At 43.3% G+C, this 26,977-nt stretch overlaps 1 protein-coding gene across 2 annotated transcripts in view; it reads right to left on the reverse strand.

Annotated features, from left to right (window-relative positions):
• Positions 1–15,353, reverse strand: part of LOC139581761 (annexin A6-like) — a 47,703-nt gene extending 32,350 nt beyond the window's left edge. For both annotated transcript variants that reach the window (XM_071411899.1, XM_071411898.1), the window contains exons 1-5: positions 15,037–15,353; positions 13,506–13,550; positions 3,830–3,914; positions 1,840–1,934; positions 456–569 (exon numbers count right to left, since the gene is read on the reverse strand). In XM_071411899.1, coding sequence (XP_071268000.1) covers positions 456–569; positions 1,840–1,934; positions 3,830–3,914; positions 13,506–13,514 — 303 coding nt within the window. In that variant the 5' untranslated portion in view covers positions 13,515–13,550; positions 15,037–15,353. The remainder of the gene's footprint in view (positions 1–455; positions 570–1,839; positions 1,935–3,829; positions 3,915–13,505; positions 13,551–15,036) is intronic.
• Positions 15,354–26,977: the final 11,624 nt, after the last annotated feature.

Consider the following 26,977-nt stretch of genomic DNA (forward strand, 5'->3'; position numbering starts at 1 on the left):
CAGTATCTTATTTTGATGGCATCACGGATCTCTACTACAGTATCTTATTTTGATGGCATCACGGATCTCTACTACATTATCTTATTTTGATGGCATCACGGATCTCTACTACATTATCTTACTTTGATGGCATCACGGATCTCTACAACATTATCTTATTTTGATGGCATCACGGATCTCTACTACATTATCTTACTTTGATGGCATCACGGATCTCTACTACAGTATCTTATATTGATGGCATCACGGATCTCTACTACATTATCTTACTTTGATGGCATCACGGATCTCTACTACATTATCTTATTTTGATGGCATCACGGATCTCTACTACATTATCTTACTTTGATGGCATCACGGATCTCTAATACATTATCTTACTTTGATGGCATCACAGATCTCTACTACATCATCTTATTTTGATGGCATCACAGATCTCTACTACAGTATCTTACTTCGATGGCATCGTGGATCTCTTTGGCGTCATGGTAGGCCTGGGGTCTCATCAGACTGACGATGAGGCGCTCAAAATTCCCCGTCAGCTCATACTTCAGGTCATCTATCAGGTCCTGGGGAAGAGAGACGTCTGTTATGAAGTTACCCTCTCACGGTGTGTGCACACTGAATTGTGAATTGCAAATTGACTGGACAAACTTACCTTAAAGAATTCAACACAATTAGTAAGACACGTGTCTGTTTTGAAGTTATCCTGTCATGATTTGTGACACAATGGGCTCAGTAGAGTATAGTGAGTTCAACAACGCTTCTGTTAGCGGCAAACATGTTACTTAGCAACAATTTCAGTTGAACGATTTGAATGAATATTCCAAAATGTTACAGTGAAACATCAAACAGATCATGTTTTGTAAGGATAACTGAGGTAGTTTAGGGACAATAGTCAAACTGCAAATGACTTTGCTATTCCTACTACATGTAATAGAAAGCCTACAAGGTTACATTAATATTTGTAGTGGCAGTTTAGACCCTAAACAGACACTGACGTTCTCTGCACACTACCTTCACAGACTGTTAGCTACCGTTAGCATAGAACAACACAAATGGGAAATGTTATACTAACGTTAGCATAAAACAACACAAATAGGAAATGTTAGCTAATGTTAGCATAAAACAACACAAACGGTAAATGTTAGCATAGAACAACACAAATGGGAAATGTTATACTAACGTTAGCATAAAACAACACAAATAGGAAATGTTCGCTAATGTTAGCATAAAACAACACAAATGGTAAATGTTAGCTAATGTTAGCATAGAACAACACAAATGGGAAATATTATACTAACGTTAGCATAAAACAACACAAACGGGAAATGTTAGCTAATGTTAGCATAGAACAACACAAATGGGAAATGTTAGCTAACGTTAGTATAGAACAACACAAATGGGAAATGTTAGCTAACGTTAGTATAAAACAACACAAATGGGAAATGTTAGCTAATGTTCACAAACTATTTCCCTTGATGCATGCACCTCTGGAATTTAACTAAGAATGTATTGTACCTTCTAATAAATGGCACACTGAATTGTGCAATTTGTGGTATAGCTAAATTTTACACCGTGGTTTTAGCTGGTACTGATCCAGTATTTAACTGGTATTAACTATAGATCATAGAGTGGGTCACAGTAACAATGGGTACTTTCTGGTATTTATCTCAAAGCATTCAACACCAAATGATATATAGTGATGTTTATGTACATGAATCCCCCCTCCCCCTAAAAAAATATATGATTTCAATGCAATCCAGGTCCAGCTCTGGAAAGGTACAGAAACGTGAGGATAGACGTTATGTTAGATGTTATGATGTGATGTTCCTGTACCTTCCCATAGCTAGACTTGTACGCCTGTACAATCTCCTGTCTCTGAGCATTGCTTCTGCCAGTGACCAAATCCAAGATGGCCTCCTTGTCGCTGCCTGCAGAGCACAGAGGAAGATCAACAGTAACATCATTAGTAACATTTGACTTTAGAACCTTGTAAGCCAGGGCTGTCCAACCCTGTTCCTGGAGAGCTACACCACTGAAATAGAATGATTCTAATCTATTCCTATGAGCTACCCTCCTCTATATTTTTGCTCCAACCCCCATTGTAACTAACCTGATTCTTATCAACCTGCTAATTACCAGAATCAGGTGTGCTAGATTAGGGTTAGAGTGAAAACTTACAGGAGGGTAGCGAGGGTAGCTCTCCAGGAACAGGGTTGGAGTTTTAAACATACAGGACTGTAGCTCTCCAGGAACAGGGTTGGAGTTAAAACCTACAGGATGGTATCTCTCCAGGAACAGGGTTGGAGTTAAAACCTACAGGAGGGTAGCTCTCCAGGAACAGGGTTGGAGTTAAAACCTACAGGAGGGTAGCTCCCCAGGAACAGGGTTGGAGTTTTAAACATACAGGACGGTAGCTCTCCAGGAACAGGGTTGGAGTTAAAACCTACAGGATGGTATCTCTCCAGGAACAGGGTTGGAGTTAAAACCTACAGGAGGGTAGCTCTCCAGGAACAGGGTTGGAGTTAAAACCTACAGGAGGGTAGCTCTCCAGGAACAGGGTTGGAGTTAAAACCTACAGGAGGGTAGCTCACCAGGAACAGGGTTGGAGTTAAAACCTACAGGAGGGTATCTCTCCAGGAACAGGGTTGGAGTTAAAACCTACAGGAGGGTATCTCTCCAGGAACAGGGTTGGAGTTAAAACCTACAGGACGGTAGCTCTCCAGGAACAGGGTTGGAGTTAAAACCTACAGGAGGGTATCTCTCCAGGAACAGGGTTGGAGTTAAAACCTACAGGAGGGTATCTCTCCAGGAACAGGGTTGGAGTTAAAACCTACAGGAGGGTATCTCTCCAGGAACAGGGTTGGAGTTAAAACCTACAGGAGGGTATCTCTCCAGGAACAGGGTTGGAGTTAAAACCTACAGGAGGGTATCTCTCCAGGAACAGGGTTGGAGTTAAAACCTACAGGAGGGTATCTCTCCAGGAACAGGGTTGGAGTTAAAACCTACAGGAGGGTATCTCTCCAGGAACAGGGTTGGAGTGAAAACCTACAGGAGGGTCTCTCTCCAGGAACAGGGTTGGAGTTAAAACCTACAGGAGGGTATCTCTCCAGGAACAGGGTTGGAGTTAAAACCTACAGGAGGGTATCTCTCCAGGAACAGGGTTGGAGTGAAAACCTACAGGAGGGTCTCTCTCCAGGAACAGGGTTGGAGTGAAAACCTACAGGAGGGTAGCTCTCCAGGAACAGGGTTGGAGTGAAAACCTACAGGAGGGTCTCTCTCCAGGAACAGGGTTGGAGTGAAAACCTACAGGAGGGTCTCTCTCCAGGAACAGGGTTGGAGTGAAAACCTACAGGAGGGTCTCTCTCCAGGAACAGGGTTGGAGTTAAAACCTACAGGAGGGTAGCTCTCCAGGAACAGGGTTGGAGTTAAAACCTACAGGAGGGTAGCTCTCCAGGAACAGGGTTGGAGTGAAAACCTACAGGAGGGTAGCTCTCCAGGAACAGGGTTGGAGTTAAAACCTACAGGAGGGTCTCTCTCCAGGAACAGGGTTGGAGTTAAAACCTACAGGAGGGTAGCTCACCAGGAACAGGGTTGGAGTGAAAACCTACAGGAGGGTAGCTCTCCAGGAACAGGGTTGGACAGCCCTGTTCTAAACAGCCCTGAATACTGGTGTTGGAGTTGTGTATCTCTAGCCTGGTTAATAAAACCAGACAGAACTGAAGTAAACTGAAACAAAGTGCAGTGCAGTGTTCTGTTTGGTTTTACCAGGCTAGCGTACCCCTGCCCTACAGTGGATCTTGAGCGTAGCTACAGTGTTACTCACCGATGCCTTTCATGGCATTGTAGAGCGTCTCAGCATCTACACTGGCATCAAAGTCTGGAGCATCGGTTACTGTGCCTCGGAACCCCTAGAAAAATATTCATGATATTTTATCCACTTTATCAGGTCAGTTGTTAAAGAACACATTTTCATTCATAACAATGAGTTTCAGAGCAGGGGGGAAAAGGTTGATTGAGCCAACTGGAAGCTTGGTATGACTAGTTGGGCATAGAAGAATGAATGAGGGGCCAGGAATTGCTCTGGGGCTATCCCAGGTTTAATTAAAGTCACAGGGAAGTGAGGGGTTGTGGGTGTGTTTGTGGGCTGTGTGGGAGTATGTGATGGCCTTTGAGGGGCTGTGTGCGTGTACAGGGGGCAGGAAGGGGCTGTGTGGGTGAACAGGGAGCAGGAAGGGGCTGTGTGGGTGAACAGGGAGCAGGAAGGGGCTGTGTGGGTGAACAGGGGGCAGGAAGGGACTGTGTGGGTGTACAGGGGGCAGGAAGGGACTGTGTGGGTGTACAGGGGGCAGGAAGGGGCTGTGTGGGTGAACAGGGAGCAGGGAGGACTGTGGCTGCAGTCTCTGTGGCCAAGCCTGCCCTGAGCAGAGGGCTGACAGACAGCTGACACCAGTCTGCCCCCCTGCCTACAGCTGCCCCCTCCAGAACAGCAGTGTGTGTGCAGGGAGGAACGGGGAGTCAGGTTACACACACAGAGACCTGCTCACTCTGCAGGGGTCTGACACGGCTTCAGAGAAGCTGACTTCAAATCAATACAGTAACAATGAAACACAATACAGCCGCCAGGACTGCAATTCAATCAAATATGCAGTGCGGAAAATACCCGTGTTCATATGACGTGAAAATACACGTTGAAGATCCCGTGATAAACAAGAACCAAATAAACAGCTCAGAGACTATAGATCTGTCTTGAAGAATCCCCAGCCTATTTCTGATATGTATTTCTTATCCTGTATCTGAGAAACATATCCATTCAGCTGCTGTTTCTGTGGAGATTCTTTCTGCTGCATTGAGGCACACAGCCAATGTCTCCTACCCAGAAATCCAGCCAGCCAGACAGCCAAGGAGGCCACTGCCCATGCTCAGATGTGCCCCTACTACAGCTCTACCATAGAGACCATCACTCCCCAGGACAGCTGGGAGGTATCACCCACATAGCAACAGGACCAAACCAATGAGCCTATAGCAACGGTCCTTTCAGCAAACAGACTGTTCAAGCAGCAAATAAGCGTAGTAGAACATAGATAATAATCACAGTATGTTCAGATGATACAAGTGAATTACTAGAGCTATTTGTTTTGATGCTAAAACTAAACTACAGCAGTGCTTGGCTGCTTGCAACTTCCATCCAGACACTGCACTATCCTTGGCACCAGTCTGTCTGTGCTATGGCTAACTTGTCGTTTGTTTTGCTACTCTGGTGTAGCTAATAACATGCTCCAACCAACAGATCCAGCAGAACCGCAAAGGACATGGTCTAGCAGGGCCATCCTTGGACATGGTTTTGATATTAGATGGTCTAGCAGAGCCATCCTTGGACATGGTTTTGATACTAGATGGTCTAGCAGAGCCATCCTTGGACATGGTTTTGATACTAGATAGTCTAGCAGAGCCATCCGTGGAGATGGTTTTGATACTAGAGAGTCTAGCAGAGCCATCCTTGGACATGGTTTTGATACTAGAGAGTCTAGCAGAGCCATCCTTGGACATGGTTTTGATACTAGAGAGTCTAGCAGAGCCATCCTTGGACATGGTTTTGATACTAGATAGTCTAGCAGAGCCATCCTTGGACATGGTTTTGATATTAAATAGTCTAGCAGGGCCATCCTTGGACATGGTTTTGATACTAGATAGTCTAGCAGGGCCATCCTTGGACATGGTTTTGATACTAGATAGTCTAGCAGGGCCATCCTTGGACATGGTTTTGATACTAGATAGTCTAGCAGGGCCATCCTTGGACATGGATTTGATACTAGATAGTCTAGCAGAGCCATCCATGGACATGGTTTTGATATTAAATAGTCTAGCAGGGCCATCCTTGGACATGGTTTTGATACTAGATAGTCTAGCAGGGCCATCCTTGGACATGGTTTTGATACTAGATAGTCTAGCAGGGCCATCCTTGGACATGGTTTTGATACTAGATAGTCTAGCAGGGCCATCCTTGGACATGGTTTTGATATTAAATAGTCTAGCAGGGCCATCCTTGGACATGGTTTTGATATTAAATAGACTAGCAGGGCCATCCTTAGACATGGTTTTGATACTAGATAGTCTAGCAGGGCCATCCTTGGACATGGATTTGATATTAAATAGTCTAGCAGGGCCATCCTTGGACATGGTTTTGATATTAAATAGTCTAGCAGGGCCATCCTTGGACATGGTTTTGATATTAAATAGTCTAGCAGGGCCATCCTTGGACATGGTTTTGATATTAAATAGTCTAGCAGGGCCATCCTTGGACATGGTTTTGATATTAAATAGTCTAGCAGGGCCATCCTTAGACATGGTTTTGATATTAAATAGTCTAGCAGGGCCATCCTTGGACATGGTTTTGATATTAAATAGTCTAGCAGGGCCATCCTTGGACATGGTTTTGATATTAAATAGTCTAGCAGGGCCATCCTTGGACATGGTTTTGATATTAAATAGTCTAGCAGGGCCATCCTTGGACATGGTTTTGATATTAGATAGTCTAGCAGGGCCATCCTTGGACATGGTTTTGATACTAGATAGTCTAGCAGGGCCATCCTTGGACATGGTTTTGATATTAAATAGTCTAGCAGGGCCATCCTTGGACATGGTTTTGATATTAAATAGTCTAGCAGGGCCATCCTTAGACATGGTTTTGATACTAGATAGTCTAGCAGGGCCATCCTTGGACATGGTTTTGATACTAGAGAGTCTAGCAGAGCCATCCTTGGACATGGTTTTGATACTAGAGAGTCTAGCAGAGCCATCCTTGGACATGGTTTTGATACTAGATAGTCTAGCAGAGCCATCCTTGGACATGGTTTTGATGTTAAATAGTCTAGCAGGGCCATCCTTGGACATGGTTTTGATACTAGATAGTCTAGCAGGGCCATCCTTGGACATGGTTTTGATACTAGATAGTCTAGCAGGGCCATCCTTGGACATGGTTTTGATACTAGATAGTCTAGCAGGGCCATCCTTGGACATGGATTTGATACTAGATAGTCTAGCAGAGCCATCCATGGACATGGTTTTGATATTAAATAGTCTAGCAGGGCCATCCTTGGACATGGTTTTGATACTAGATAGTCTAGCAGGGCCATCCTTGGACATGGTTTTGATACTAGATAGTCTAGCAGGGCCATCCTTGGACATGGTTTTGATACTAGATAGTCTAGCAGGGCCATCCTTGGACATGGTTTTGATATTAAATAGTCTAGCAGGGCCATCCTTGGACATGGTTTTGATATTAAATAGTCTAGCAGGGCCATCCTTAGACATGGTTTTGATACTAGATAGTCTAGCAGGGCCATCCTTGGACATGGATTTGATATTAAATAGTCTAGCAGGGCCATCCTTGGACATGGTTTTGATATTAAATAGTCTAGCAGGGCCATCCTTGGACATGGTTTTGATATTAAATAGTCTAGCAGGGCCATCCTTGGACATGGTTTTGATATTAAATAGTCTAGCAGGGCCATCCTTGGACATGGTTTTGATATTAAATAGTCTAGCAGGGCCATCCTTAGACATGGTTTTGATATTAAATAGTCTAGCAGGGCCATCCTTGGACATGGTTTTGATATTAAATAGTCTAGCAGGGCCATCCTTGGACATGGTTTTGATATTAAATAGTCTAGCAGGGCCATCCTTGGACATGGTTTTGATATTAAATAGTCTAGCAGGGCCATCCTTGGACATGGTTTTGATATTAGATAGTCTAGCAGGGCCATCCTTGGACATGGTTTTGATACTAGATAGTCTAGCAGGGCCATCCTTGGACATGGTTTTGATATTAAATAGTCTAGCAGGGCCATCCTTGGACATGGTTTTGATATTAAATAGTCTAGCAGGGCCATCCTTAGACATGGTTTTGATACTAGATAGTCTAGCAGGGCCATCCTTGGACATGGATTTGATATTAAATAGTCTAGCAGGGCCATCCTTGGACATGGTTTTGATATTAAATAGTCTAGCAGGGCCATCCTTGGACATGGTTTTGATATTAAATAGTCTAGCAGGGCCATCCTTGGACATGGTTTTGATATTAAATAGTCTAGCAGGGCCATCCTTGGACATGGTTTTGATATTAAATAGTCTAGCAGGGCCATCCTTAGACATGGTTTTGATATTAAATAGTCTAGCAGGGCCATCCTTGGACATGGTTTTGATATTAAATAGTCTAGCAGGGCCATCCTTGGACATGGTTTTGATATTAAATAGTCTAGCAGGGCCATCCTTGGACATGGTTTTGATATTAAATAGTCTAGCAGGGCCATCCTTGGACATGGTTTTGATATTAGATAGTCTAGCAGGGCCATCCTTGGACATGGTTTTGATATTAGATAGTCTAGCAGGGCCATCCTTGGACATGGTTTTGATATTAAATAGTCTAGCAGGGCCATCCTTGGACATGGTTTTGATATTAGATAGTCTAGCAGGGCCATCCTTGGACATGGTTTTGATATTAGATAGTCTAGCAGGGCCATCCTTGGACATGGTTTTGATATTAAATAGTCTAGCAGGGCCATCCTTGGACATGGTTTTGATACCTGATAGTCTAGCAGGGCCATCCTTGGACATGGTTTTGATATTAGATAGTCTAGCAGGGCCATCCTTGGACATGGTTTTGATATTAGATAGTCTAGCAGGGCCATCCTTGGACATGGTTTTGATATTAGATAGTCTAGCAGGGCCATCCTTGGACATGGTTTTGATACTAGATAGTCTAGCAGGGCCATCCTTGGACATGGTTTTGATATTAAATAGTCTAGCAGGGCCATCCTTGGACATGGTTTTGATATTAAATAGTCTAGCAGGGCCATCCTTAGACATGGTTTTGATACTAGATAGTCTAGCAGGGCCATCCTTGGACATGGATTTGATATTAAATAGTCTAGCAGGGCCATCCTTGGACATGGTTTTGATATTAAATAGTCTAGCAGGGCCATCCTTGGACATGGTTTTGATATTAAATAGTCTAGCAGGGCCATCCTTGGACATGGTTTTGATATTAAATAGTCTAGCAGGGCCATCCTTGGACATGGTTTTGATATTAAATAGTCTAGCAGGGCCATCCTTAGACATGGTTTTGATATTAAATAGTCTAGCAGGGCCATCCTTGGACATGGTTTTGATATTAAATAGTCTAGCAGGGCCATCCTTGGACATGGTTTTGATATTAAATAGTCTAGCAGGGCCATCCTTGGACATGGTTTTGATATTAAATAGTCTAGCAGGGCCATCCTTGGACATGGTTTTGATATTAGATAGTCTAGCAGGGCCATCCTTGGACATGGTTTTGATATTAGATAGTCTAGCAGGGCCATCCTTGGACATGGTTTTGATATTAAATAGTCTAGCAGGGCCATCCTTGGACATGGTTTTGATATTAGATAGTCTAGCAGGGCCATCCTTGGACATGGTTTTGATATTAGATAGTCTAGCAGGGCCATCCTTGGACATGGTTTTGATATTAAATAGTCTAGCAGGGCCATCCTTGGACATGGTTTTGATACCTGATAGTCTAGCAGGGCCATCCTTGGACATGGTTTTGATATTAGATAGTCTAGCAGGGCCATCCTTGGACATGGTTTTGATATTAGATAGTCTAGCAGGGCCATCCTTGGACATGGTTTTGATATTAGATAGTCTAGCAGGGCCATCCTTGGACATGGTTTTGATATTAGATAGTCTAGCAGGGCCATCCTTGGACATGGTTTTGATATTAGATAGTCTAGCAGGGCCATCCTTGGACATGGTTTTGATATTAGATAGTCTAGCAGGGCCATCCTTGGACATGGTTTTGATATTAGATAGTCTAGCAGGGCCATCCTTGGACATGGTTTTGATATTAGATAGTCTAGCAGGGCCATCCTTGGACATGGTTTTGATATTAGATAGTCTAGCAGGGCCATCCTTGGACATGGTTTTGATATTAAATAGTCTAGCAGGGCCATCCTTGGACATGGTTTTGATACTAGATAGTCTAGCAGGGCCATCCTTGGACATGGTTTTGATATTAGATAGTCTAGCAGGGCCATCCTTGGACATGGTTTTGATATTAGATAGTCTAGCAGGGCCATCCTTGGACATGGTTTTGATATTAAATAGTCTAGCAGGGCCATCCTTGGACATGGTTTTGATATTAGATAGTCTAGCAGGGCCATCCTTGGACATGGTTTTGATATTAGATAGTCTAGCAGGGCCATCCTTGGACATGGTTTTGATATTAGATAGTCTAGCAGGGCCATCCTTGGACATGGTTTTGATACTAGATAGTCTAGCAGGGCCATCCTTGGACATGGTTTTGATATTAGATAGTCTAGCAGGGCCATCCTTGGACATGGTTTTGATATTAGATAGTCTAGCAGGGCCATCCTTGGACATGGTTTTGATACTAGATAGTCTAGCAGGGCCATCCTTGGACATGGTTTTGATATTAGATAGTCTAGCAGGGCCATCCTTGGACATGGTTTTGATATTAAATAGTCTAGCAGGGCCATCCTTGGACATGGTTTTGATATTAGATAGTCTAGCAGGGCCATCCTTGGACATGGTTTTGATATTAGATAGTCTAGCAAGGCCATCCTTGGACATGGTTTTGATATTAAATAGTCTAGCAGGGCCATCCTTAGACATGGTTTTGATATTAAATAGTCTAGCAGGGCCATCCTTGGACATGGTTTTGATATTAAATAGTCTAGCAGGGCCATCCTTGGACATGGTTTTGATATTAAATAGTCTAGCAGGGCCATCCTTGGACATGGTTTTGATATTAAATAGTCTAGCAGGGCCATCCTTGGACATGGTTTTGATATTAGATAGTCTAGCAGGGCCATCCTTGGACATGGTTTTGATATTAGATAGTCTAGCAGGGCCATCCTTGGACATGGTTTTGATATTAAATAGTCTAGCAGGGCCATCCTTGGACATGGTTTTGATATTAGATAGTCTAGCAGGGCCATCCTTGGACATGGTTTTGATATTAGATAGTCTAGCAGGGCCATCCTTGGACATGGTTTTGATATTAAATAGTCTAGCAGGGCCATCCTTGGACATGGTTTTGATACTAGATAGTCTAGCAGGGCCATCCTTGGACATGGTTTTGATATTAGATAGTCTAGCAGGGCCATCCTTGGACATGGTTTTGATATTAAATAGTCTAGCAGGGCCATCCTTGGACATGGTTTTGATATTAGATAGTCTAGCAGGGCCATCCTTGGACATGGTTTTGATATTAGATAGTCTAGCAGGGCCATCCTTGGACATGGTTTTGATATTAGATAGTCTAGCAGGGCCATCCTTGGACATGGTTTTGATATTAGATAGTCTAGCAGGGCCATCCTTGGACATGGTTTTGATATTAGATAGTCTAGCAGGGCCATCCTTGGACATGGTTTTGATATTAGATAGTCTAGCAGGGCCATCCTTGGACATGGTTTTGATATTAAATAGTCTAGCAGGGCCATCCTTGGACATGGTTTTGATACTAGATAGTCTAGCAGGGCCATCCTTGGACATGGTTTTGATATTAGATAGTCTAGCAGGGCCATCCTTGGACATGGTTTTGATATTAGATAGTCTAGCAGGGCCATCCTTGGACATGGTTTTGATATTAAATAGTCTAGCAGGGCCATCCTTGGACATGGTTTTGATATTAGATAGTCTAGCAGGGCCATCCTTGGACATGGGTTTGATATTAGATAGTCTAGCAGGGCCATCCTTGGACATGGTTTTGATATTTGATAGTCTAGCATGGCCATCCTTGGACATGGGTTTGATACTAGATAGTCTAGCAGGGCCATCCTTGGACATGGTTTTGATATTAGATAGTCTAGCAGGGCCATCCTTGGACATGGTTTTGATATTAAATAGTCTAGCAGGGCCATCCTTGGACATGGTTTTGATATTAGATAGTCTAGCAGGGCCATCCTTGGACATGGTTTTGATATTAGATAGTCTAGCAGGGCCATCCTTGGACATGGTTTTGATATTAGATAGTCTAGCAGGGCCATCCTTGGACATGGTTTTGATACTAGATAGTCTAGCAGGGCCATCCTTGGACATGGTTTTGATACTAGATAGTCTAGCAGGGCCATCCTTGGACATGGTTTTGATATTAGATAGTCTAGCAGGGCCATCCTTGGACATGGTTTTGATATTAGATAGTCTAGCAGGGCCATCCTTGGACATGGTTTTGATATTATATAGTCTAGCAGGGCCATCCTTGGACATGGTTTTGATATTAGATAGTCTAGCAGGGCCATCCTTGGACATGGTTTTGATATTAGATAGTCTAGCAGGGCCATCCTTGGACATGGTTTTGATATTAGATAGTCTAGCAGGGCCATCCTTGGACATGGTTTTGATATTAGATAGTCTAGCAGGGCCATCCTTGGACATGGTTTTGATACCTGATAGTCTAGCAGGGCCATCCTTGGACATGGTTTGGATATTAGATAGTCTAGCAGGGCCATCCTTGGACATGGTTTTGATATTAGATAGTCTAGCAGGGCCATCCTTGGACATGGTTTTGATACTAGATAGTCTAGCAGGGCCATCCTTGGACATGGTTTTGATACTAGATAGTCTAGCAGGGCCATCCTTGGACATTGTTTTGATATTAGATAGTCTAGCAGGGCCATCCTTGGACATGGTTTTGATATTAGATAGTCTAGCAGGGCCATCCTTGGACATGGTTTTGATATTAGATAGTCTAGCAGGGCCATCCTTGGACATGGTTTTGATACTAGATAGTCTAGCAGGGCCATCCTTGGACATGGTTTTGATACTAGATAGTCTAGCAGGGCCATCCTTGGACATGGTTTTGATATTAGATAGTCTAGCAGGGCCATCCTTGGACATGGTTTTGATATTAGATAGTCTAGCAGGGCCATCCTTGGACATGGTTTTGATACTAGATTGTCTAGCAGGGCCATCCTTGGACATGGTTTTGATACTAGATAGTCTAGCAGGGCCATCCTTGGACATGGTTTTGATATTAGATAGTCTAGCAGGGCCATCCTTGGACATGGTTTTGATATTACATAGTCTAGCAGGGCCATCCTTGGACATGGTTTTGATATTAGATAGTCTAGCAGGGCCATCCTTGCAAATCTCCTCTTGTTGACTGTACTTTCAGAGCTTACGTGAGCGGAACCTGGGTGTCCGAGAGACTAGGTATTAGATAGAGAAGCGGGCCTGCCGTATGCCTTCCGGAGCTCTCTCTGTGTGTCTGTCAATGGCATGTCCAGGTTGCCAGAGGGAAGTGACACCTTATACTAGCCTGCTGCCATTACAATAAACAGACGCCCCAAGGCCGACGACTGCTCATCTGACCCCTCCTCTGTCCTTACCTCATTATCATACAGTCATTATGGAATAGGACATGTTTATCCTTATAGCTTTACTGTAGCTACACATAGCACTGAGAGAATGGTAGACACAGGATTACCATATTGACTTACCATTCCCATATTTGGTCTTTTAAGGATATGCAGGAAACAATCAACCTGCAAGACAAGATATGTACAAAGCAGAAATGAGAACAGAGAAACATTGTGACATGCTGTTTAAGATGGTATCAATATCAATCAATCAAATGTATTTATAGAGCCCTTTTTACAACTCACAGTTGTCACAAAGTGCTTTTTACAGAAACCAAAGGGGTGGCCAGTCCTCTTCTGGCTGTGCCATCTTATCGATCCTAATTGTCAATGTGAATAGGATATGATTGTGATCAACGTGTATGGCCGGATGAACAAAGAGATGCTATTGGACCATAGGCTAATGAAAATATACTTGATATGTCATTGATTGGTGGTGGTCAGGGTTCTGCTCTTTCAGCACAACACCATCCACAGAACCAGCACTAGAGAAGACTGCATTGGAAGATCAAAATACTGTTTCATAATAAAAGTCACTAGTAGGCTTGCTATAGGATTATGCAGGGAGAAGAGACAAGGGGGACCACCCACATGCTGACGCGTTCGAGGTAAATGTAGGGTGGTTGGCTTATGGCCTAGTAGTTAAAGCATAGCCACGTTTTCCACAGGAAAAATGTTGGCTGCTTCCTCTCCTGCAGTTCAGTAAGGCTACAGTGATCCCTTTCAGAGTGGTAGTTAGCTTTAGCATCTGGTGAGGTGGAGAAAGGGACATAAAACATCTAATAATGAAACATCTACTTTTACAAAGGTAAGGTTAGGTTAAACTTGTTCTGACACTCTTGTTGAACTGTTTTGTAGCATCTCAACGTTGAACCAAAGCCTATGATGATGGATTGTACAGTAGATGGAAAAACAGTGTAGCTTAAGAAATTGTGTATAAGTAAAGGGAATGCTGTTGGACTTCCAAATGAGAGTCATTCAGATTCTCATAAAGAATATATACTGCAGGAGAAGCACTCAGTGAGGACAGGCTGTCTGGCATAGCACGCAGTTGTGCAGTCAGTTGTACGATTTCTGAGAGTTTCTCCATTAGTGAGGATATGAGATAAACAATCTTAGAAAAGTATCTTAGTTTGTTTAAGATAAGCCCACAACAGTGTTCAGTCTCCTAAAATAGTTCGATCCACAATCCCTATAGCCACAGAATGTCCACGACCACACCCCATCTCCCAGTCTCCCACCCCAAACAAATTATACAACTTTATATTCATAAAGCGTAACTTAGAATTTGACTATTTACACAATGGACATCAATGATAAACATGACTCATGTCTATGTTCAATCCATTGCTTTACATTGACAACATTTCTCCACTCTTTTCTCTATGTTGTTCTTTACACTTCTTGGTTTGTAAAATGGGACTGTCTGTTTATTAGTCTCATATCACAAAACTTGCTATTATACGCTTGGGCTAGGCTAATAATAGCCTAAACAAACCGTTATAGCTCCGTTATTGTCTTTACGTGACTTGCGACAACATTATCTTAGCCTATATTGGTTGAGCATTTGACACTATAAGGAAACTCGTTACAATGCAAAATGCAAACTCACCTCTTTTACAGAACTAATTTGATCCAAATCAACCCGCGCCGCAGTGCTGACCTCCTCTCTCGTGCGTGTTGCCCGGTGTTGAAACAGCCAGCTGTCTTATTCCGTGTCCTCGAGCTGACGTAATAACTGCGGCGCTCACCGGCAGTGCGTCAAAAAGAGTTTCCCTTTCAAACAGCGAGCCCTTCCACACTGAATAAAAAATGGTTTTACGGTAAATGAACAAAGATGTAAACAACTAATTTACTTGTGCTGTTTGGTCTTTCTGGACGCTCCATATACCCACTAAGCATGGACCTTCTTTTAGGACTTATTTTTGGTCCTGTCAGGTCAAAGAGGGATGCAATTGCAGCCAGCAATTCAGGGCGTTCCTGCATGTGGGAATTCTGGCATCTGCTGGAAACCCTCTTTATACTTCTATTGGTCCATTTTTAATCTAGGACAGGAGGGAGGTGGGGCCGGTCCAGTACAGTAGGTGGCTTTAATGCACAATAACGTTGGATGCCAGCCGCCGATAAACCTCACAGAAGAAGGGGTGGAGGTGACAATGGTAGCTAGCAAGCCGTACACCGGTAGACAGTGTCCTTCGTCCCAGCCTGTCGGCCACTGTTTTCATGCAGTTCTGTTACTGACTACGAGGTCAGGTGTTCGGAAGGCAGGAGCGAAGGACCAATCCAGGGATTCATCCAGGGACCAATGGGATGCTCGAACGCCCTGAATTGCGGGCTGCAGTTGCACACTATTGTCCGGTCGGGTGTAGTGGATATTTAAAATGACCCATAATGAGGAGAGACAATGTCAATCACCTTTGAGGATATTTACTTTATTAAAAACGTATTGATAAGGGGAGCGGCTCACACCACCCACAAAGTGAATAGAGTGGAAGCCCACTGGGTGGAGTGAGCCTCTGGGTAATATACCATCTCAGGATAGGTGCGACATCCTCTACCTGTATTTAACTAGGCAAGTCAGTTATTTACGATGATGGCCTCACCCAGCCAAACCCGGACGACGCTGCCCTGCCCTATGGGACTCTCCCAATTGTGGTCGAATGTGATACAGCCTGGATTTGAACCAGGGACTGTAGTGGCGCCTCTTGCACTAAGATGAAGTGCGTCACTCGGGAGCCCCTAATCCCACACATCCTTTACCAGCACTTTGCCTCCAGTACAAAGAATTTGTTTGTTTTGTTCAGTACTAAGAACTTAAAAGGACATTTGTTGTTACTTAATCTCCACCTTGCTAAAATAGGGAAGTAGGGGACAATCTCTGGTTGAGAGAATGCCAAGAGTGTGCAAAGCTGTCAAGACAAAGGGAGGCTATTTGAAGAAACTCAAATATAAAATATATTTTGATTTGTTTAACACTTTTTTGATTACTTTATGATTCCATATGTGTTATTTCATAGTTTTGATGTCTTCACTATAAATTCTACAATTTAGAAAATAGTCAATTTAAAGAAAAACCCTTGAATGAGTAGGTGTTCTAAAACGTTGACCGGTCGTGTATGTGGACGAGCAATGTCAGAGTGGCATAGACTAAGATACAGTAGAATAGAATAGAATACAGTGTAGACATATGAGATGAGTAATGCAAGATATGTAAACATTATTAAAGTGACTAGTGTTCCATTTATTAAAGTGGCCAGTGATTTCAAGTCTATTTTCATTGGCAGCAGCCTCTAATGTGCTAGGGATGGCTATGAAACATTATTATTAATTGAGAACGTACTTTATGTTCAGTTGAAATATCCATAGAATACATGACCAAAAAAAACAAGTATTTTCAACATTTGTAAATTATGTTTTTTCAACTTTCATTCAGAACCCGAAAATGAAATCTGATTTCAACGTCCGTAAAATATTTATTTTCAACTTTAATTCAAAACTAAAATGAACCTGATTTAAATTATGCATATTATGTTACGTCTACCTCTGAGTCCAGGTTGCATGCAGAGGAGCCACCTCCACCTGAGTGAATGTTGCAATCATGTTAGGTTTTGAGAGGAGACAGATTTAAACAACATGCAGGGCCTTCTGTACAACCATATTCAGATCTACTATTCCGCTGTTATAATAGTTTGAACCTTAGTGAGAGAGAGAGAGGTATGATTGGTGTGTGTGAGCTGTGAGGCCTACCGGTTTGTGACTTTGCCAGAGCTGAGCATTCTGTGTGAGAGATTGTGACTGTGCTATTTCTGTCTCCGCTGGCTGTGGAGGGAGCCATTCCGGTCAGAGGGTAATGTGAGGCAAGACTGGAGAGGGGGAGAGAGAGAGAGAGAGAGAGAGAGAGAGAGAGAGAGAGAGAGAGAGAGAGAGAGAGAGGGAGGGGGGAGAAAGAGAACGAGGGTGTGAGCAAGAGGGAAAGAGGGGAAGAGGGGAAGAGGGAGAGAGGGGGGAGAGAGAGAGAGGGGAGAGGAGAGAGAGCGAGAGTGACAGAGAGGGGGGAGGGGCAGAGAGATCAGAACTTGGGGGAATAGGAGAGGGGGGAGAGAGAGAGAGAAAAGCGAGAGAGAGGCAGAGAGAAGGGGAAAGGGGGAGAGTGTGAGAGAGAAAGAGAGAGACGGGAGAGCGATAGAGGGGAAGGAAAGAGACAGGGGGAGAGAGAGTGAGTGAGAGAGAGAGAAAGAGAGTGAGAGAGAGAGAGAACGGGAAGAGAGATCAGAGTGTGAGTAATTACTATTAACCCAGAAGTAAAATCTTGTGTAATCTGGTCAGCTGCATGATTAACCTCTGTGTTCACACTGTCAGGATTTGGCCAGGATTGTTCAGGTTTTGGTCACTAGATGCCCCCATTGTGCTTTTTTGACCCTTTTGTTTTTTTCCCTTGTTCCTGTTATTATTTGCACCTGTGCCTCATTTCCCTTGAATCTATTTAAACCCTTAGTGTTCCTCAGTTCTTTGCTCTGTGTTTGAATGTTAGCACCCAGCCATGCTGTGAACATTTGTTTCTCCAGTTGGATTTTCTTGAGGTACTCTGGTTTTGTGCTTGTTTATTTTTGATTATTCTTTTGAGGTTTGTTTTTTCCCTGCTGTTCTTACCACTTTGTGGATTTTCCTTGTGTCTTGGAGGATATACATTTTTTCTCTTGGAATTACTTTTGACGTTGTGGATTTATATTTTTGCCTGAAGATCTTTTCCTTTTTCCTTTATTAAATCATCGTCTCAAGTACTGCTGTGTCTGCCTCATCTTCTGGGTTCTGCCGACTATTAGTGGCTCAGTTTACTAAGTGACTGTTTCTCTCACCGGAGACCCGAGTTCGTAACTGGGTCCTGACACACACTGTGTTAGAAATTGAGAGTTCCGGCAAAAGTCTCAACCTTGCAAAAGGAAACTCTCAGAAAAGGCCCCCCCACCCCTCCCTTTTGATCCGTGTGCACAAGGGTGATGCAGTTTACTGCTTCGTTCACCTGCTATCGGAGTTATCAGAAACTCCTAGTTCCCAGTGGGAAATTTCACTTGAATGACCCTCCAAATCGGAATCACAAGTGGGAATCTTGTTACCCGAGTTGTAGAGTTGTGACGTTTCACTGACATTTTACCTTTTCAACCAAACGATGACAACAAATCAATGTTTGACAAGTACAACCTTATCAATATGGAGAATGTAGCCAGTTTGACCATATGTCAATGTTAAGCGAGCTAGCTACCTTTTATTATTAGCAATGTTAGCTAGTTTATCAAGCTAGCTGAAATCTTAGTGGTTGAACAATTGTTCCGATTTCAAAAGGCACGTGAACACAATCATGTCAGACTTCCCACCTCCCAGTTTCCCATTTCCCACGAGCACATGAAGCAACCTTAAGCACAGTCTTTGCCCAATCCTCACACATCCAAATATCCAGTGATGAAAACCCCAAAAACGGAACTAATGCTGCTCGTTATCCTGTCCACCCGGGATTTCGCTGACATGTTTTGTGATATTTGTGGAATAAAATGCAAGATTTTTCTGCCGCAATTCTGACATTTTGCATGGCAATTTGGAATGATTTTGTCCAATTTTGTTGAGAAAATGCGCCGACGAGGGAAAAAGTTTGTTGACGTGTGGTTGATTGAACCATATTATGCGGTAAATGTGCGATGATTGGCTGAAATTGCGAACCCTCTTTTTTTACTGCGGTGATGGGTCGGTTTTATGTGATAATATTGCAATGATTTTACTGTTTTATGCGGAAATAGTGTGCAGATTGGTCAAATTTGCAAGCCCTCGCATTATATGCGAGGAATGGTTGATTTTGCCAAAAATGTTGCGATCGCAGTTGTCTCATGCATCCCATTCAGTCCCGGCAGATTCTTCGTCTACACGCATAATCTGCCCACGAGTGTGTGGGACAGTGGGAATCAGAAAGAGAGAGAGAGAAATAGAGATATTGACACCCCTCATAGCTGGATCATGACTGTATTTACATCACTGCCAGCAATACTGGCCACTACTTCTCCCCTGTTAGCTTCCCAGAAGTCACCTGGCTTTCCTGCTCATGCACCTTCCAGCACAAACAGGGAAGACAGATTTTGGAGATTAAAATGTTCCCAGCCCAAAAGTAGGATGGCATTTTGAGACTTTTTATAGGATTAGTTCATCTGCCACTGTATTTTTTTATTTTTTTTAAACATTTTTTAATTTCACCTTTATTTAACCAGGTAGGCTAGTTGAGAACAAGTTCTCATTTACAACTGCGACCTGGCCAAGATAAAGCATAGCAGTGTGAACAGACAACAACACAGAGTTACACGTGGAGTAAACAATAAACAAGTCAATAACACAGTAGGGGGAAAAATGAGTCTATATACATTGTGTGCAAAAGGCATGAGGAGGTAGGCAATACATAGGCCATAGGAGCGAATAATTACAATTTAGCAGATTAACACTGGAGTGATAAATCATCAGATGATCATGTGCAAGTAAGTGCAGTATCTTTGATACCTTTCAATCACATCCCAGGGAAAGATAAGTATGTTTTTCTCTGCTTTTCCCTGAGCAGAATGTGAAACTATGCCCTGGATTACTGTCATGGTTATAGAACAAAAAGTAGCTGTCTACTGCAGACACTCAAGGCTATTTTCTCCTCATATAGTTAGCCAGATTACACAGCAATGTGATCACTGAGATGTTATACAGTGGGGAGAACAAGTATTTGATACACTGACAATTGTGCAGGTTTTCCTACTTACAAAGCATGTAGAGGTCTGTAATTTTTATCATAGGTACACTTCAACTGTGAGAGAAGGAATCTAAAACAAAAATCCAGAAAATCACATTGTATGATTTTTAAGTAATTAATTTGCATTTTATTGCATGACATAAGTATTTGATACATCAGAAAAGCAGAACTGAATATTTGGTACAGAAACCTTAGTTTGCAATTACAGAGATCATACGTTTCCTGTAGTTCTTGACCAGGTTTGCACACACTGCAGCAGGGATTTTGGCCCACTCCTCCATACAGACCTTCTCCAGATCCTTCAGGTTTCGGGGCTGTCGCTGGGCAATACGGACTTTCGGCTCCCTCCAAAGATTTTCTATTGGGTTCAGGTCTGGAGACTGGCTAGGCCACTCCAGGACCTTGAGATGCTTCTTACGGAGCCACTCCTTAGTTGCCCTGGCTGTGTGTTTCGGGTCGTTGTCATGCTGGAAGACCCAGCCACGACCCATCTTCAATGCTCTTACTGAGGGAAGGAGGTTGTTGGTCAAGATCTCGCGATACATGGCCCCATCCATCCTCCCCTCAATACGGTGCAGTCGTCCTGTCCCCTTTGCAGAAAAGCATCCCCAAAGAATGATGTTTCCACCTCCATGCTTCACGGTTGGGATGGTGTTCTTGGGGTTGTACTCATCCTTCTATTCCTCCAAACACGGCGAGTGGAGTTTAGAGCAAAAAGCTCTATTTTTGTCTCATCAGACCACATGACCTTCTCCCATTCCTCCTCTGGATCATCCAGATGGTCATTGGCAAACTTCAGACGGGCCTGGACATGCGCTGGCTTGAGCAGGGGGACCTTGCGTGCGCTGCAGGATTTTAATCCATGACGGCGTAGTGTGTTACTAATGGTTTTCTTTGAGACTGTGGTCCCAGCTCTCTTCAGGTCATTGACCAGGTCCTGCCGTGTAGTTCTGGGCTGATCCCTCACATTCCTCATGATCATTGATGCCCCACGAGGTGAGATCTTGCATGGAGCCCCAGACCGAGGGTGATTGACCGTCATCTTGAACTTCTTCCATTTTCTAATAATTGTGCCAACAGTTGTTGCCTTCTCACCAAGCTGCTTGGCTATTGTCCTGTAGCCCATCCCAGCCTTGTACAGGTCTACAATTTATCCCTGATGTCCTTACACAGCTCTCTGGTCTTGGCCATTGTGGAGAGGTTGGAGTCTGTTTGATTGAGTGTGTGGACAGGTGTCTTTTATACAGGTAACGAGTTCAAACAGGTGCAGTTAATACAGGTAATGAGTGGAGAACAGGAGGGCTTCTTAAAGAAAAACTAACAGGTCTGTGAGAGCCGGAATTCTTACTGGTTGGTAGGTGATCAAATACTTATGTCATGCAATAAAATGCAAAAAATTACTTAAAAATCATACAATGTGATTTTCTGGATTTTTGTTTTAGATTCCGTCTCTCACAGTTGAAGTGTACCTATGATAAAAATGACAGACCTCTACATGCTTTGTAAGTAGGAAAACCTGCAAAATCGGCAGTGTATCAAATACTTGTTCTCCCCACTGTATATGCAAGATGGAGCCGACAGACACTGTTACCCTGTTCCTAACTCCTAGCAAACTTTGCATTGTTTGTACTTTTTTTTGTGTGTTATTTCTTACATTATTTGCTCAAAACGTTTCTAGTATTATTTCCTACAGCCTTAAAATACATTTTGGACATTAGATCGGCGGTCACTCACCAGAAATCCAACCAGGAATTCGACTTCCCTGACCTGGATCCTTTGTTTGGACTTCACGAGGCAGACCCATTCATCTCGGGTGCCACATCAAAATGTTGATGCTGGAGGAGTGGGAGGAGAGGAAGGGTTTTAGCCAGGCTCAGGCAGTGAGCGAACCATCCACTGCTTCTGAGTATGTTACTCGCTAACGTTCAGTCCCTGGACAATAAAAGACACGAGCTCAGGGCGAGGATCTCCTTTCAGAGAGACATAAGGGGCTGTAACATACTCTCTGGGAAAACAAAGGTGGAAGGGTATGTAATGATTAACAACTCATGGTGCGAATGTGGTAACTTATAGGAACTCAAGTCCTTTTGTTCTCCCAATCTGGGATATCTCACCATCAAATTCCGACCACATTACATCCCAAGATAATTTTCTTTGGTTATTGTCACTGCCGTGTATATTCACTCCCAAGCCGACACTGCAACCCCTCTCAAAGAACTACAGTGGACTTTGCACAAACTGGAAACTGCATATCCTGAGGCTGTATTTATTGTAGCTGGGGACTTTAAAAAATGAAATCTGAGGAAAACGCTCCCGAAATTCTACCAACACATCTCTTGTGTTACACGCAAAGAGAACATGCTTGACCATTGTTACTCTACCTTCTGGGACATCTACGAGTACCCTCCCCCTCCCTCCCTCCCTTCAGCAAATCAGATCATGCCTCCATCCTGCTCCTCCTCACCTATAAGCAGAAACTTAAACTAGAAACACCCGTGATAAGGACTGTTCAAAGTTGGTCTGACCAATCAGAATCTATGCTTCAAGACTAATCTGATCACCCGGACTGGGAAATGTTCCGGGTCACCTTTGGGAATAACGTTGGTATAGACGTATACACTGACTCTGTGACTGGGTTCATCATGAAGTGCATAGAGGATGTTGTTCCTACTGTAACGATTAGGACTTATCCAAAACCACCACATTTAACCACGGCAAGGGTACTGGGAACATTGACGTTTATAAACAGACCATTCCTTAGAATCTGGAAGGGCCACTCCTACTCTGAAACAGTGGATAGAATCACTGTTGGTATGGTTACAGCAGCTAGAGTCATCCTTAGAATCTGGAAGGGCCACTCCTAATCTGAAACAGTGGATAGAATTACTGTTGGTATGGTTACAGCAGCTAGAGTCATCCTTAGAATCTGGAAGGGCCTCTCCTGCACTGAAACAGTGGATAGAATCACTGTTGGTATGGTTACAGCAGCTAGAGTCATCCTTAGAATCTGGAAGGGCCACTCCTAATCTGAAACAGTGGATAGAATCACTGTTGGTATGGTTACAGCAGCTAGAGTAATCATTAGAATCTGGAAGGGCCTCTCCTGCACTGAAACAGTGAAGAATCAATTTTGGCGGTGGCATCTTATGATACTTCTGCTTGTGAACCCATTTAGTTCTATATTGAAGCTTGTGAACCCATTTAGTTCTATATTGTAGCTTGTGAACCCATTTAGTTCTGTATTGTAGCTTGTGAACACATTTAGTTCTGTATTGTAGCTTGTGAACCCATTTAGTTCTATATTGTAGCTTGTGAACCCATTTAGTTCTATATTGTAGCTTGTGAACACATTTAGTTCTGTATTGTAGCTTGTGAACCCATTTAGTTCTATATTGAAGCTTGTGAACACATGTAGTTCTATATTGTAGCTTGTGAACCCATTTAGTTCTATATTGTAGCTTGTGAACCCATTTAGTTCTGTATTGTAGCTTGTGAACCCATTTTGTTAGGTATTGTGGGTTGTGAACCCATTTAGTTCTGTACTGTAGTTTGTGAACCCATTTTGTTAGGTATTGTGGGTTGTGAACCCATTTAGTTCTGTACTGTAGTTTGTGAACCCATTTAGTTCTGTACTGTAGTTTGTGAACCCATTTTGTTAGGTATTGTGGGTTGTGAACCCATTTAGTTCTGTATTGAAGCTTGTGAACCCATTTAGTTCTGTTTTGAAGCTTGTTAGATAATATTTGACTGTGTGATATGTTGGAGGATATGCTTGGATGTCAGGCTCAATGTTTTAATGCTGTGCAATGTTTTATTACATTTTTATTTGTTTGTTTGTTCTGTGGAAAAAAAGGAAAAAGTAAATACAACTTTAATAACAAAAAATTTAATATAAATGACTATCTCCTGTAGCAATCACTTCTGTCATCATGAAGTGCACTGAGAGGCTAGCTAGGGATCATATCACCTCCACCTTACCCGACACCATAGACCCACTGCAATTTGCATACCGCCCCAACAGATCCACTGACGACGTAATCGCCCGTTGCACTGCACATCCATGACTGCGTGGCTTACCCACATCTCCAACTCTATTAATCAAGTTTGCTTACAACACAACAGCGGTGGTCCTGATTAACAACTACGACAAGACAGCCTACAGGGCGGAGGTGAAATTGCTGGTGGAGTGGTGCCAGGAAAATAACCTCTATCTCAAAGTTAACAAAACAAATGAACAGATAGTGGACTACAGTAGACAGCAGAGAGAGCACGCCTCCATCCACATCGATGGAGGCCGCAGTGGAGGAAATTCGGGTTGGCACCTAAGACCCTCACAAACTTCTACAGATACACCATTGAGAGCATTCTGTGGGGCTGTATCACCGCCTGGTACGGCAACTGCACCGCCCACAAGCACCCGTTGTCACAGGAAGGCCAAGAAGATCACCAATGACCTCAGCCACCTGAGCCACGTGCTGTTCACTCCACTATCATCTAGAAGGTGGATGTAGTGCAGGTGCATCAAAGCTGGGACCGAGAGACTGAGAAACAGATTCTATCTCCAGGTCATCAGACTGTTTAACAGTCACCACTAGCTGACATTGCTCGTTCTGATATTTGCTAATTTCTTGCTTTAAATTTTTTTTTTGGTTATTATATTGCTAGATATAACTGCACTGTTGGAGCTATAAAAATAAACATAAGCATTTCGCTGCACCTGCGATAACATCTGCAAATCTGTGTATGTGACCAATGAACTTTGATTTGATATACTGCTCTCTGTTGCTTCAGCACTGCATGACATAGAATACATCATCAGATTCCTTGACAGATATGAGTTCCCACCCTCACATCTCTGTATCTCAACTTGTTCAACTCCATCTCAAAGTCACAAGACATCCCCAAAAACAAAAGCCCCACTTTTTTATCAATAACATTTACGTTCCCGTGTGACCACAGTATGTGGGTTCAACCCCCCAAAAAACTAAAGAGTAGAGTGTACAGCACAAAAGCATTTCTGACATTCAGCACGGGATTTGTTCACAGTTCTCACCCTGTCGTCCTGACTGTGGATATGTCCCAAATGACACCCTATTCCCTATGTAGTTTGACAATAGGGCTCTGGTCAAAAGTAGTGCACTACATAGGGAATAGGGTGCCAATTGGGACTCAGACTGTGTGTAATAATGAGGACATTATGGGCCAAACGGAGCCAGACTCAGCAGCCAGTCAGAAAGGCTACTTTGTCGCTAAATCTAGTGAGTAGGAGGGTCACACAACACAGCCTTGTATATATGGCCGTAAAAATCACTTTGCCCTCATAAGAGTAAACACAGACAGAGGCTATATTTGTCCGTCCACTCGGGATAAACAACAACAACAATTAAATAGCAGTCTTGGTCTGGGAGAACTTGAGACAAGGTAAAGACTCTATTCAATGTATGTATGTATTTATAGAGTGGTGTTTGTTGGGGAGAAAAAGAGATAGACAGTAAACTAGTAAGAGGTAAGAGAGAGAGAGAGAGAACTTTGTAGCTTTTCAATTTGGCATATTTATAAATATATGCAATTTTCCTGCCTGAATGCATTAGTGTATGTACAATCTGTCAGGTTGACTTGTTTCTCCATGTTAAAACCCACTGTCTGAGCACACAGGGAAGTGACTTGATTCTAACCTGGTCTCAAATGGGACCCTATTCCCTTTATAGTGCACTACTTTTGACTAGGGCCCATAGGACACTGGTCAGAAGTAGTGCCACTGTATTGGGAATAGGGTTCCATTTGAGACACTACCTCAGCGTGCATGTGAACTTTACTGAGGTTCAGTGTGATTCTGTCTCCTCGCTATCTCTCTCTGCTTATAAACCTTCCTCACGAACTACGACAGTTCTGTTCCACAGCAGTGTGTATGTGTGTATGTGTATTTGTGTGTGTGTGTGTGTGTGTGTATGTGTGTGTGTATATGTGTGTATATATGTGTGTGTGTGTGTGTGTGTGTGTGTGTGTGTGTGTGTGTGTGTGTGTGTGTGTGTGTGTGTGTGTGTGTGTGTGTGTATTTGTGTGTGTGTGTGTAGGTGTGTATATATGTGTGTGTGTGTGTGTATATATGTGTGTGTGTGTGTGTGTGTGTGTGTGTTCCACAGAAGCACACCTCTGTGGTAACATTACCAATATCATTACTGGTACTCTGAAGAACTTATCCGTGTTTTGAGATGTGCAGATATAGGGCCCTGGGGCAGGAGACCTGAGCCATGAGGAGATTGGTCAAAGGTACACGGGCGTGCACTGAGGCAGGTTGGCAGGGGTGGGCCAGGGGTGGAGAGGCAGGCCTGGGGTAGTGACAGAAACGGACTGGCCGTAGGGCAGTTGTGAAAAATGCCAGATGGGCTGAATTCTCATTATTTAGATAATAATGGAGGCCTCAATAAAGAAAATAATTGGTTTGGTGTGTTAGAAATAACCGGGCTGATTTCTGGTCTCAGTCCGTCCCTGGGTAGGGAGGTGGACGTCAGGAGGGATTAGGGTTGGCTGAAATCCCTTTATGGGAGACGAGAGGAGACTCAGGGGGAAAGAAATCTAAACAACCCCTCAGTCACAAAGAGCCCGAACCAAGGTTATAAACCATGACAGCAGCTTTTGTCCCCTTCTCTCTTTTTCTCTCTCTCTTTTTCAATCTCTCTCTCTCTCTCTTTCTCTCTCTCCGTGTCTCTCTTTCTCTCTGTCCATCTCTCTCTTTCATTCTCTAACCTCTCTCTCGACCCCCCCTCTCTTTAATCTTTCT

The sequence above is a fragment of the Salvelinus alpinus genome, chromosome 7 (assembly GCF_045679555.1).
Source record: "Salvelinus alpinus chromosome 7, SLU_Salpinus.1, whole genome shotgun sequence".
Classification (NCBI taxonomy): domain Eukaryota; kingdom Metazoa; phylum Chordata; class Actinopteri; order Salmoniformes; family Salmonidae; genus Salvelinus; species Salvelinus alpinus.